Genomic DNA, 14,126 nt, shown 5'->3' with positions numbered 1-14,126 from the left:
CAAGATCTTTTTTCTATTTTTTTTGCCATAATCAGCAAATTATTACACAAGACTTTGCTAGAAACCAAGCAGCTTCTCAGGCCTCTTTGCCGCCTCCCACCACTACATTCCAGAATTCCACCCCTGCTCCAGCACCTGTTTCTACCCGGGCAAAGACATCGAATCGCTACAGCCCTGAGTCACAGTCACAGTCTGTCCACCATCAGCGGCCCAGTGCTAGAGTGTCACCTGAAAATCTGTCTGACAAGTCCAGGGGAAGGTAATGCACGTACTTAGTTTAACTACAAATTTAATTGATGCCCAAATATGGTATTTATAAAAAGATAATGCAGTAATCTTCTTATAGATCCAGAAGTAGGGGTATCTTTTGGTCTTTTTTTAGGCAATGTCTTGTTTTTGACAATCGCTTGGTTCCATAATGTAGCTTATAACTGTTATCCCTTCACTTCTTATGCTTATTTTCCAGTCTTTAGAGGGATGAAGATGTTTAATTACATAGAACTTATCAAGAGTCATTATGGACAATTCAAAGTCATCTTTTTGACATTGCCAAGCGCAGTAAAGCGTGTGATGTATATAACTAGACCTCAGTAGTTATGTAGCAAATGTAATTACACGTGCTAACTGCTGCATTACATGCATTAAGAGTACTTCTCTCTCTGAATTATGGATGTAGACCTGGAAAATCTCCAGAGCGGAGTCATGTCTCTTCAGAGCCCTATGAGCCAATCTCACCACCTCAGGTCCCGGTTGTACATGAGAAACAGGAAAGTGTTCTTTTGCTTTCCCAGAGAACTGAGCCTACTGAACAGAGGTGTGTAAAAATCTGAATTTTAAAAACATTATTCTGGATCTTTGTGCTGCAAACAGTATCTTTATGAAAGAGCAGTTTATGTGATCTTCCTCTGGTACCTCAGGCAAGTTGTTAATCTCCATTGATCCTTTTGCACTAGCATTCAAAACTTGCTGCTCGGAACATGCTTTGGGAAGCCTGAGTGACACCTCATCTGTACGTGGTTCTGTCATAAGTTTCTTGGTGCAAGCAGTGTGTTCTGTGTCATATCTGATAGAAAACATAATAACAAAACTCCTTGGGGGTGCCAGTTGTATAAAACTGAAGTGATTTTCAGGGAAGGTCCATTTTCTAGGAATTTTATTAAATAATTCAGGCTTCCCAACTGATCAGCTTCCTGGATACTGTCCTGGTGAAGTGTGGAGGAACCCAGCCTTCCACCACACATGATTCTAGAGCAGCTTATCCCATGAAATAGCACTAAGCTAAGGAGCTGAATTTCCAGCAGGTGTGGAGGTGGGGTGTCAGGAGGTCCATGCGTTGCGCAGCCCTTTTGCCAGGTCTGCAACATACACCTGCGTGGGATCCCAGGCAGACTGTGACAGTTTTCATTTTTTTTTACTTTTTTCTAGATAATTTTTGAATTTTTATTTTTATTTTTTAATTAAAGCTGATTTGCCATATTGCTGCTGCTTAAACAAAGTGCCACAGCTGATCGTTTTTATCCAGTTTTTCAAACAGTGCGAGTTGTTCATGACCCTGGTGTTAGCTTAGATTTTTCACCTGAATTTCTTCACGCTTTAGTTGTTTTGTTTTTTTTCTTAAAACTTTGTAATTGGAACACTACTGCTTTTATCATCTTCCTAAACAGCCTAAAATTTGCATATTATAAGATCCCGGTCTGAATTTGTGCCATAGAGCAAGGATGGCTTAACTGGCAGCTCTTGAGCCACACTCCATAAGGTTATTTTACCTGGTTTCTAAGAATGCCTGAAATAGCTTATTCGCTTGGACCGTGTGTGATGGGGTGGGTGAGCAGACTTAAAAAGAATTACATCCTTTTTAGTGGCATACTGGGGGCAAGAGTGAGAAGAAGATTGTAAATAGGAGGAGCAGCTGGGATGAGTATTTGGGTTTCGAGCTTAAACATTTCATCACCTACTCATTTGCAGCGCAAACTTCAGCCAGCGTGCGGGTTGCAGGGGAGAAATGGGCATCCCTGAGATAATTTTAAGAGCATCATCTCTGTACCACTCTCCAGCACAGACAATGACAAGGTCATTTTTTCTGTGAGCCGTAGAATCTTAGACCCTGTTACCTGGATAAAGCAGATGTTCTTGGAGAGTCGCTAGACTTGTCTAGTCCCCAAAAAAACAGGCTGAGGAAAGAGTTCTAGAGCTCGTATGAATGTTGGCCATTTCTGCCTCACTGCTTTTGGAAAGATTTGTGTGTACAGCTTGAAAAACGTTCTCTCTCTTTGACATGTTGGTCTCAGCAGGACTGACTCTCGCTCTCCAGGTAGTATAAGCTACCTGCCTTCATTTTTCACCAAACTTGAGAACACTTCACCAATGGTAAAATCCAAGAAGCAGGAGATATTTCGAAAGCTGAACTCGTCTGGTGGAGGTGACTCTGACATGGGTATGCAGGACTTGCCTTCTCACTGAATTTTTCCAGCTTAAGCTTTACGTGACTGCCGTCCACAGATGTCCTAACCTAAACATGTTTCAAATAACACATGAATAAATATAAATCTATGAATATAAAACACATATATAATAATTTATGATCAAAGAACTGGAAGATGGTTAAATTTTTTTTAATTATTATTATTATTTTTAATGCTGGTGTATGTAGGACTGTCACATTTAAGCTTTTTAATGTTTGAGAGATGGAAATGGTTTCTGTAAACTACAGAAAAACCACATAATTAATGAGTTGTTGAAACCTGACATTCTGCTTAACTTTGTGTCTGTAGTTTGCTTTGTATCAACATTAACTATTATAAATTTTCCTTTTTGGAAAGATATCTGACAAACTGAATGTTTTGTGTTTTCTTGGCCCTTATGATTATGGCTGTTAAAAAAGAAATATCTTAATATGGTTTCAGTAATGGATACTGACATGGTAGAATATGATACTAGAACTATATTTTTGGTTTACTCCTAGAAACCTTAACAGAACTTGTATCAAAATTATCAGTAGTAAGAGTTTAAGCTATTTGTGAACTCAATACCAAATAGAAAGTGTTTATTTGCAAGTGAATGCTCTTGCATTGAGCAGCAAATTGATCTCATTCGGAGAAACAAGGCTGTGTCAGTCAGGGTTGGAGTACTCTTTTTTTATTTAATCTCCATTGTGCGCACGGTAGATTTTGCTCTGTTGCAAATGTGGTGTGCATGCTTGGCACACAAACGCACTTCCCATTGCTGCCAGTAATCTTTTCATTTATATATTGAATTCAGTGTTACGGTTGAAAAATCTTTATTCTCAAATTGGACATAATACAGGTAGTATGTGTGTGGGGACTGTTTAGCCACTCCAAAGTTATTGTCATTAATTTTTTCAGTATATACAAATACTCAGCCTTGTAAGGTTTATATGTTAAAATACCTATTTAGCAAATCAAATGCATGTTTGCATTTTAAAGTATATAGATTGTGAAACTTCCAAAAGTCAGTCCTGAAGTAACAGTACTTCCTGAAGTACCATCTCTGAAAGAAAGCTAGCCATGACCATATAAGATACTTTTACCCTGTATAGATCATTTTCCTGAGAAGACGTAGATGCACGTTCATCGTAGAAGATTGAGAAAGAAAAAGCAGAACATTGAAAATAGTTCAAAGTAATTATACCTTGTGCATTAGGAGTAGTGGTGATGACTTGTAGCAATCATCAGTACTAGAAAACTCAATTAAAAGTTGTGCTTTAATTGCAGCAACTGCTCAGCCAGGGACTGAAATATTCAATTTGCCAGCAGTCACTACCTCAGGTAAGGTTTTCAGTAAAACAAACGATATATGTTTCAGAAACAGTAAACTAATGTAATATCTTCAATTTATATGCTTTGGGGAGTCCAGTAAATGAGGAGGATGATAAAAATTTCAACAGTGACATCCTACATGAAAATGTGTTTCCTGTATCTTTGAGAAAAGCAAAATGACCAAAGGAAGTTTCAGAAAATATTTTATAAGGGAATTTAGGCAAGAATGTTTTATTTCTGTGCTCTGCAAATCCTACACAGAGGCAGGAGTAAAGAAATTGGTTAGCATCTCACTTAAATACAGTGTAGTTCAACAAAACTTGAGCTTATTAGTTCATCAGATGTAGTTTACTTTAAAAACCGTTGTATTTAAAATACTTACTGATAATTTTTTTCTATGATAAATAAATAATAACCCCCCTAACTTTTTATGAGGTGGGGAAATGAGATATAACCCATAACTTTACTGTGTTAAAGAGGCGAGTGAGGCAGAGAATTGAACTGAAATGTGGGAGATGAGAACTGCCAAATCTGAATGTTGATTGACTTTACATGGCAGCCCCTTCTGGTACAGTGCTTCTGTCTTTTATATGGAGAAGGTACTGATCTCCATTAATTTAGATGGAAGACAAGCTTTTGGAATAAATTTGTCATGTATCACACTTCATAAGGCAAATTAGTAGGGGTCATTAATGAGAGGAGTATTCTTCTGGTCTCTTCTCTTACAGCTGAATAATAGCAGCAGATTTTACTTAATAAGCTATCACAATCAGCATGCTCAGTTGCCTTTGCTATTAAAAAAAATAAGTAAAATTTACCCTCTTGCAAACAGTCTGACATTTAGTGGCACTAATGCTGTAGCTCTGGTTTTTGCTGGTGTGTCTAACATGTGGCCATTGTCAGCTGCTTTGGAGCATGTAGCTTTGCATTTTAAAAAAATCTCATCTTTGTTTTCTTTTTTTTCCCCACCTTTCTGCCTCTCTCTATAATCTTTCCCCATATTCCTTTGTAATTTCTCTGAGATACGTTTTTTGCCTCCCCTCCCACCTTTCCCGGTGTGTTTTCTTTTATCTCCCAGGTGCAGTCAGTTCTAGGGGTCATTCCTTTGCAGATCCTGCCAGTAATCTGGGTCTGGAAGACATTATTAGGAAAGCTTTGATGGGAAACTTTGATGACAAGAGTGAGGAACATGGAGTTGTAATGTCACAGTCCATTGCGGTAGCACCCGGCAGTTCCAGTGCTGCAGTATCAGCAAGTAACGAGACACGTAGGGAAGAAGCCAATCCATCACCAAATTCAGGTGAGGTATTGCAGTTCCTAAATATTTCATGGTCTTAAAGGAAAAAAAACATAAAAAATTAGTGTCATTTCTGCCTTTCCTCCAGAAGTCGTAGATGGTATTTCCGTTCCTTCTAGTAGTCCTGGCTTTCAAAATGGTGCTGGTGACTTCAGGAGCATTATCCTATTTCTTGGGCAATGACAACACTGGTGAAATGGGGAAGAGATAACAGGGTGTATTGGACACCTGAGGCTTCTCAGTGGTCTGAAAATGCACGTGTAGTACCTCACCTGTGAAGAACACGCGACAGTGGGAACTAGCTTGAACTGAAAACAACTCCCTGCCTAAAAATGGAAATATAACTCTGTTGTGATGAGAACAGGGATTTTCCAGCAGTAGTGTGTTAGAGGACTGGCCTGTGCAGTCACTAATTGCAGTAACTCAGCGTGCCAGAAGGCACCAGTGTGAAACTCCTCTTTGCTCTTTGATGGTAATTCACAGGATCATAGGCTAAAGTGCAGTGTAAAGTTTTGTAAAATCTGTCCCTGCTGTTTCCAGGAGGGGGAGTCAGCAAGCAGAAGATCATCGGCAAGTCAAATAACAGGAAGTCTAAGTCTCCAATTCCTGGACAGGGATATTTGGGAACCGAAAGACCTTCTTCTGTTTCATCTGTACATTCAGAAGGGGACTATCACAGACAGACTCCAGTGTGGGCCTGGGAAGACAGGCCTTCATCAACAGGTGAGAAATGGGTTGCTTTCAAACTTAACAAACTAGATGTGCTATTTGTAGAAAGGTCAGATGTAAACATATGGGGATCTTGGTCAAAAGATTACAGCATGTAAGGATTTTCTGTGACAGAATTCCTGCTGGTTGTCACAACCAAAAGCCAGACTGTCTTTCAGGTCTCGGAACAGCTCATGGTTTTGACTTGGAGAAACTCTCTTTGATCCAGGTTCAACACAGTTTCCTTACAACCCGTTGACGATGAGGATGCTCAGCAGTACACCGCCAACATCCATCGCGTGTGCCCCACCGTCCGTGAGCCAAGCAACCACTCACCAACAGAACAGGATATGGGAGCGAGAGCCTGCACCACTGCTTTCAGCACAATACGAGACTCTGTCTGACAGTGATGACTGAACTATGCAGACTTTTCTTTTCTTTTCTTTTTTTTTTTTTTAATTTGCGGGTCAAAAAGAGAAATCTATTTTTGACTTGTGCCCATATAGACTTTCCAAGAGAGCAAGGGCCACACAATGAAGAATTGATGGAGAGTCCATTAAATGCCTTCTGCACAGGCCGTGTGTTGGAGGATTGTGATCAAGAAGGTTGACTTACTAAAGATAAATATGTAAAGAGTTTTTAAAAATGTGGACTATTCCTGTTCTACATCTATTTGTAAAGAAAACCATAACGTCTTTAAATCATTCTTCTGTAAATAGAGAGTACTTTTTGCAGTGTTTTTTCCCTTGCTATAGTATCTGGTGTACTTATGTTCAAATCATTGCCTAAACTTTGGGGGTCATTTTGTAATTTTTTTTTAAGCATTTTCTCCAGTGTAGAGTACTCTTCATAACCCTAGCCTCCCTACCAGCCTCGCCTAACCATAATCCCAGCCTTCCAACCAGCCTAGTGTCATTGCCCATTAAATGCCGTGCCACTTCTCGCAGGCATTGTGCTTTTATATCATTTTTTTTTTCCCTAGACACACTTTCTCAGTGGTGTTCAAGCTCTTGTGAAAATGTTGATTTTTAAGACTGACCCCTTAATAATTCTGTACATTAACATAGTCCGGTTCGCTGGAATAAGATGATATATTTCTTTGAATTTTAAATTCTGCCACATTGTAAATTTTTGGTGCAGTTGGTTTTATTTAGCAACACTGCAGAAATTATTATTGCATGGGTATGTTATGGTTCATTTTTAAAAGGATAAAAATACAAAAAGAACAGCTTCTGGAGGCATACCTCACTGTTATGCACACTGGGAATTTTAACTGTGCCCCAAAAGCCTATCTTAGTGTTCTCTGTTTCTGCATTGTATGCAGTCAGAACAGGCTACTAAATTTTACTGTCATATTTAACCACAGCAAATGGCTTATCTGAAGAGAGGCTCTGGGTGGGTTGATAAATCCTTTAAGAAGAAAAACCTCTACATCCCAAGTTCAAATAAAACAAAATGCTTTTATAGAATAATTGAGCAACACATGAGTTAACTACTTGGCTACTGTTACAACCAGTTTGAAATAGGTACTTTTTACCTTCCTCCAGTCTGATTTTAAAATCTTTATGTAATAATTGTTTTAAAGTCTGCATCCCCATCCCAGTCCCTAGCCCGTGTAAGCAAGCCTTTGGTGGAAGTCCTGACAAATGCTTGGCTTAACTCCTGAAGTGTGCAATACTTGTTAGGGTGATTTTTATTTTTGAATTGTATATGGTACTAGGAGAGTCTCCTTAATCATTCATCTATCAATGCCTGCTATGATATGGTTGTAGCTCATGTATACATACATCTGGTTAGTGGTATCACAGGGTTTCCTGACATCCATCTTCAAAAGCATCTTTTTTTTGCTGCACTGACCTCGGGGAAGTGAATTTAAATCTTCCGGGGTAGAAGGACTGATTTACAGATAGCACTGATTTGGGGGGGTGGCGTGGTCTGTCAGATTCCAAACTGCTTTTGCATCTCATTGATGAACAGTCTTTGCCTTGAAGTTATTTTCCAGTCAAGATATTTTTAATTCAACACTGTATTTGCAATACGTTGTATGGAAGGTATAATGCAGCTGTGTAACCTCACGCCATGTAAGCTCCACATCTTATGGAGGGATGGTAATGGTCCAGTTACAAACAGGAAGAAGTCTGAATAGCAAATTGAGCAATACCAATTATCATCAATAGCAAATTTACTTTGAGTACTGTACAGGAAAGCCTTTTTGCCCTAAGTGTGGGAAACAAAAAAATATCCAAAGGAACTCATTTGGAAACCTGACACTGTGTTGCAAATACGTAATTATTTTGCTACTTTTTTTAAACCCTGCATCAGAGTAGATGAGTTGGCAGTCATAAATCTTGCAGCCTTTCTCTAAGAAAGATTTTTCTCACCCTCCCGTCCTTTACCCTTCTGGCTTAAAGTAGTGACATTTTCATCCTGTTTGTAGACCTGTGCTCTTCTCTTAACTTTTTTGTTCCCACAGCAACATATACTGGAAAACAAGTTGATCTGCCCTTTTTGTAGATTTAAATTTGGAGTGGAGAGTGGAGAGTGAAGTTCCATTCTGAAACTCACTTGTTCTCACTTTTTAGTGTAACAAATACAACGTGAAAGAGGCATGTACAGAGAAAAGTGTCTTTGCTAACTGTACAGTAAGTATAGCATGTTCATTGCAAAGCTTCATGTTATTGCTGCTGCAGCAGCAAGATATCCAAGGTAGGATAGTCACTTTCTCCTAAGATACAGCTTGAGTGGCATTTGCACATAAAATGTTGCTGCTTTTTTTGTTTGTTATCCGAGTTTTAACTTTTCCAGTGTAAAAACCTCTCCAGAGCCTAAGTTAGGGTTTACCACAATTCCAGTAATCTTCAAGTATGGAATTACATCTGACCTGTTTCAAACAGGGAGGTGTTTGTAAATCATGTTTACAAAGTGTAGTTTACTACAGATTTTTAACTGATTTCTGATCAGCGCTTTCACAATGCTTTCATCTTGATATGTTTCGTGATTCTGATATGAAATCATTTAAGACTTGAAAAACCCATGCATCATAAAACTCAACTCTCTTTTTCCACACAATGTCTTCAGTAGACAGTGACTTCTGGATTCAGACCAATCAATAAAGGGGATCAGTTCTCCATTTGCTTTTCCTGTGTCTCCCTCTTGTTTTGCAGCATCAAGCTATGTTCATGAGAACAGGCAAAACGCTTCCCTTAGGGGGTGCTGCAGGGTTCCCCATTAGCACTGCTGGAGTGTCTAAGGTCGGTCACTTAAAAACCCAAACCTAGAACTTTAATTGGCTCTAATGTATTAGAACCTTTCCGTTAGAACAAGCGTGCCTGTAACAGCCATATTTCCACTTCCTGCTGAGAACAAAGCTCTGTGTGTGACTTCAGTTTTTCCAGCTTCAATGAACATCTGCTGTAGAAAACCCATGTGTCTCTTCTTAGCTCAAAGTTAAGCAGAGCTGAAGCCACTAATGCTACTGTAAGTAAACTAATAATGATGCAATTAACATTAAGGGTTTGTACCAACCAGCTGAAGTTCTTACAAATGAGAGGTTAAAATAATGCTTGGCAATGATGGAATTGCAGTTAGTTCTACTGTCCTGGCTAAACAGGGATTTGATAACTTCTGGTTTAATTCTGCTTTGTCTTTAGCATTAGGCTTCCCTGCAGGACAGAACTGAAAAATCTGTTGCATAAACAGGCTGTTTGTAGTGGATTCACATGAAGGGATGGAGTTGACAAACCTGCTAGTTCGTACATACCATCTTTTTCCAACAGGAAGCCCCAGCATTCTAGCACTGCCCTGTCCAAGGAAGGAGGACAGCTTTGGCACTTCGTGTGCTCCTGACTCGGGTAAGGTGGCTGAGTGTTTTATTTCTGGTAACAGTCTCACCCCTCATCTGAGAGGGCACGTTCTATCTTTGGGTGCTGAATGCTTTGAAGAAAAACACTTGATCTTCATGCAACCTGTTTGAAAAGGACACAGAGCCACAGCTCTGTCACAATATGGGTATAGTCTGGGACATGCTGTGTTGGAGTTAACAGATACTGCAGTGTAGCACTGACACCCCCTACACCCTGTTGTGCTACCCAGCACATAGAGAGTGAGACAGTTCCTGCCTCTTCTCTTTTTCATGACTTAGCTTTAGTACAGCCATGTTATGAAAGTGAATACTTCTGTGAACAGTCAGGAGTGGCAAATGACTACTCCTTGACTGAACTGCAAGTATTAATCCCAGGCTAGACTTGCTCTTTGCTGGCAGTCAAGACAAGGTTAAATCACTAGCACAGCAGGACTCTCCAACCACAGACTACACCATGATTTACACAGTTAAGATTTTACAACTTTATTTTGGGCTAAGTTGTTAGGCAATAGCAGCCCTTCTCATTAAGCAGTCCTTAAAATCCTCATTGCTGTTCTCCTGGAGAATTGCACCACATTGGTCGTAGGCTGTTGTCCTGACCAACCCTTGCTGCTATCGGCCACCTCGAGGTTGGACTTCATGGCCAAAATTATTTGGAGCCTTTTCTCCTCTTGGCCAGCTCAGCTAGCTCTTCCTGGATATGCTGGACAGAAGCAACATCTCCCTTCTCTCGTGCCTGCTTGAGAGCTTCTTTGTACACTTGTTTTGCTTGCAGAAAGTCTTCTGTAGCAAGAGGAAAAAGTGGCATGGCACATCTGCATCTCCCCTTTTCAGAGTCCCCTCCTGAAGCAGACCACGTGCAAAGGACAACCATGGACTACTTGGAACACACTGGGACCTAGGGAGATTCAGAAAACATCCAGCATAGGGTGCCAACTATGAGAACAACAATGATGATGGGACAAGGTGCATCAAGATCTCATAGAAACAAATCTCAAGCGTATCTTCTGTCCTTTTGGAACCAGTTACTGTACCTACAGGACAACGGAAACAAGATCCCCTGGCAACCTTTTGAGTCAGATACACCAGAACTGCATTTATCTTGGACAGGTTCCTTCAGCAGCTGAATTCAATTTCAGAATTCTCAGGTTGCCTACACACAAAGTTGGCAGACCCACTGCTTAAACTAAAAATAGTAACACAAACATAATGCTATAGTTCAGTCCTACAATACAGGCAATCTGCAGTGGGCACGAGCGCAGTGACACAGCCTGGATGTTTATTTACTCACCTTTGTGCATCAGAATGGCTGCCAGGTTATTCAGCACCATGTGCTCCTCGGGGTGCTGAGTCTCCTTCGCCAGCTCCGCTGCCCTCTTCACATAGGAGTATGCCTCGTCGTAGTGCCCCTGCGCATCCAGTACAGTTGCCAAGTCATTCATAAGCACCACAGTCTGCACCAGGACAGAAGAGGAAGTCTCAGAGCAAGACTTGTGTACAAGTTTGGGGCAGCAGAATCAACACGTTCATACCCGTCACACTAGTAAAAGTAGTATTTCCCAGAGAAGCTCTTAGTAAGAAAGTGTCTTATATTTATATATCGGCATGCTGTGTGCTCATTCTTCCTGGCAGGAAAACAATTTATTGCTGTGTACATTTGATGCCAGCAAAGCTGCTCTTAAGGCTGCCTCATTCCCTGGGAGATTAGCCTTTCTTTCCAACTACCATTGTACACGTCACCTGTGGATGAGTCTCTCCCTGAACATCACTTGATATCTGCAGAGCCTTCTCGTACATTTTTTGGGCCACTGGGAGCTGGTTAATGTCTAGGAGATAGCGAGCATAGGAGTCTAGGCTCATCCCAAGCAAGAGACGGGTGTTGGCCTTTTCTTCAGCTGCAAACAGAGAGAAGTGGAAGTGATCACTTCTACAAGATCAAGCGTGAGTTTCTGTCTTACAGGAGCAGGAAACTCACACAGTGTGGAGACAAGGGATTGACATGAAGATGGTGCTTGGGCAATATGGAAAGTAACATCGAGGGCAGGGAAATGGGGAAGAGGTAACGAGAGAAGCCTTTGGCAGACAAGGCAGTCTCACCTGATAAGACATCCTCAGGCAAGTCCTTTTGCTTGGCAATCTTCTCCTCTAAGGTCAGGATGCAGAACTCATAGCCAGCCAGGGCTAATTTGTGCCTGCAAAGTAAAACAACTCAGCAAAGCAAGGCTCCTTCATCCCTGAAGGGATGGATGTGAACACCTTCAATCCCTCTTTCTACAGGGCCTGTAAGACAACTTTGCCCCTTGACCAGAAGGTTCTTGACCTCAGTGCTGTCTTGATCATGGCCTGGACCCTTCTTTTGACCCATGGGCAAAGGGATCCAAGAGGTAGAGAGGGCCCCCCTCCCCCCAGCTAAGGCAACCCATGCTGATGCTCCACTGAAAAATGAAGCTTCAAGTTACCAGCCACCAGCTGCACTCAAAAGCCTTCTGTCCTGTGAGGTGTGGATGTAAGACTAAAGAGCGATGTCCTCTGTGGCTGCTTCTACCCTAAGCTGGACAATCACTGTGCTACATGACAGTGGGCAGGCAACTATCATGCCAGTTGGAACCTTTACTTTGATGGTATCTTGGCACATGAAAGCTTCCTTGGGCACTCTATTCTTAGAGGAAAGAGCCTCTTTCTTCACTGCCACTGCGAAGCAAGATTGAAGCAAGAATAAAGCAAAAGATGCCTTTAGCAGGGAACTCACTGTTTCTGAGCAGCATAGATACTGGCCAGCTTGAGGGACATCTCAAGGATTGCATTGTCATCCTGCCCGGAGGACACACAATGCAACTGTTATTCTTCTTGCATCTCCCCAGCAGAAACATTACTTTGCCAAAGAACAAGTTTAGACCTTGAAAATGCCCATCCCCTTAAAGGAACAAGCTCTTGAGAAGCCAGCAAGCTCAGAGCTGGTATTGCTAGTTTCCAGTAGGAGGTATTACAGCACAAGAAATAGACCAAAGACTTCTCAATGCTCCCCCCTGAAAGCCTTGATCAGAAGAACATACCTCCTTCGTGTCCCCTGCAAGCAAATAGCTCATACTTGCTTTGTAGAGCTTTTCTGCCTGAAATGAGAATTTTGAAGAGAACACTGAGAAATGATGGCAGTTAAAACAAAAGATCTCTACCCTTTTTGGAGGCAGACTGGGAGAAACCCACCTCACAACTGTGGTGTTTACATTATATGCCAAGACCAGTCAGCAGCAAAAGGCTAACTGGAGCCCAATGGTACTGCCAACTAGCGCGTCCTTTCAGTTTCTACTTCAGGGCTGCCACAGCAGCCATGAGTTTACACATCTGTGTGGTGTCTGGGCTTTCCCAGACTCCCCTTGGGACTGTATCTAAATGCTTGACTGTGGCATTTGACAGTAAGAACCGTTCCTTCCCTTGCACCATGTTAGAGCTCAAAATTTAACTGTGAAAGCACCTTTCTTAGCAGCCTGTGCTCCACGGGACTGCAGTCCCACAGCAAATTGTTCTGCTTTTTACTGGGAGATCTCTGCCTCCCAACTCTCAGCATGAAGCTTGTCACAACACGTTGCACCTTTACGATCTTGCACGAGATGCAACCTCATAAAATTCAGAGGGGGAAAAAAACCCAGAGTTACTCACATTTTCCAGCTGTCCCTGCATGAAGGCCACGTTTGCCATCTGGAAGAGACAGACAGTGCTGAAGCTCCACAGCGGCTGCGGGGACTAAACTCCACACAACTGCTCTTCCTGCTGCCAACAGCCCCAGCACAGGACACTGCACCCTCCCAGGGGAACTGCAGCCCCACGGCACGGACCAGACCCACATGGGACATCCCGCAGCAGGAGGTACCACCTGTGTACACCTACCATGCTGTAGGTATAGATGATGGCTTTTCTGTTATCCGCCTGGTGCGACAGCCGCAGGGCCTGGTGCAGAACCCTCTCGGCCTCCCCCAGCTCGCCCTTCATGACGCTGAGCTGCGGAGAGAAGGGAAGGCCGAGGGGGCAGCTCAGCGGCCGGGCCCCGCGCTGAGGTACCGCCATGGCCGCGGCCGCCCAGGGGACGCCGCCTCACCTTGGCTCTCTTCAGCAGCTGGATAATGGCGTCCTCGCCGTCCTCCTCGGCGTCCTTGGGGAAGAGGGAGAGGGCTGCGGGGCGAGGGTGACCGCCGCCCGCGCCGCCATGACCCGGCCCGCACCCTCCGGCCCGCCTCACCTCCAAGGGAGCCCAGGGCACCCCCGACCGGCCGGGCCCACCGCCGCCGCCCGGAGCCCGTCCTGCCGCCGCCCTCCTCCTGCCCCCCGCGGGCCCCGCCGTGCCAGGCGGTGCGGGGCGGCGGGAGCCCCGCGGGGCAGCGCCGGGCAGCCAAGCGGCACAGGGCCCGCGGCAGCCCCGCCGCCAGCATCCTCCCCCGCGGGCCCTTTAAGAGCTCGCCCTCGCCACGTGATGCGGGACCGTGCGTCA

At 43.0% G+C, this 14,126-nt stretch overlaps 2 protein-coding genes across 2 annotated transcripts in view; one reads left to right on the top strand and one right to left on the bottom strand.

Annotated features, from left to right (window-relative positions):
- Positions 1–8,910, top strand: part of NCOR1 (nuclear receptor corepressor 1) — a 70,688-nt gene extending 61,778 nt beyond the window's left edge. Inside the window, exons 41-47 of the mRNA XM_074160919.1 lie at positions 36–259; positions 677–814; positions 2,292–2,434; positions 3,732–3,785; positions 4,855–5,076; positions 5,614–5,796; positions 6,011–8,910. Of these exons, the coding sequence (XP_074017020.1) occupies positions 36–259; positions 677–814; positions 2,292–2,434; positions 3,732–3,785; positions 4,855–5,076; positions 5,614–5,796; positions 6,011–6,198 (1,152 nt within the window). The 3' untranslated portion in view covers positions 6,199–8,910. The remainder of the gene's footprint in view (positions 1–35; positions 260–676; positions 815–2,291; positions 2,435–3,731; positions 3,786–4,854; positions 5,077–5,613; positions 5,797–6,010) is intronic.
- A 1,194-nt stretch (positions 8,911–10,104) lies between these two features.
- Positions 10,105–14,071, bottom strand: TTC19 (tetratricopeptide repeat domain 19). Its single transcript, XM_074160570.1, has 10 exons — positions 13,878–14,071; positions 13,737–13,810; positions 13,529–13,639; positions 13,301–13,339; positions 12,697–12,753; positions 12,393–12,454; positions 11,741–11,835; positions 11,384–11,538; positions 10,935–11,097; positions 10,105–10,426 (listed from the first exon to the last, which is right to left on the bottom strand). Exons 1-10 carry the CDS (start codon positions 14,065–14,067, stop codon positions 10,293–10,295), a joined length of 1,080 nt encoding a protein of 359 aa, XP_074016671.1. The 5' UTR covers positions 14,068–14,071; the 3' UTR covers positions 10,105–10,292.
- Between the last annotated feature and the right edge of the window lie 55 nt (positions 14,072–14,126).

Source organism: Numenius arquata, chromosome 18 (genome assembly GCF_964106895.1).
Source record: "Numenius arquata chromosome 18, bNumArq3.hap1.1, whole genome shotgun sequence".
Classification (NCBI taxonomy): domain Eukaryota; kingdom Metazoa; phylum Chordata; class Aves; order Charadriiformes; family Scolopacidae; genus Numenius; species Numenius arquata.
The sequence above is the reverse complement of the archived record's forward strand: the minus strand, read 5'-3'. Positions and strand labels throughout refer to the sequence as shown.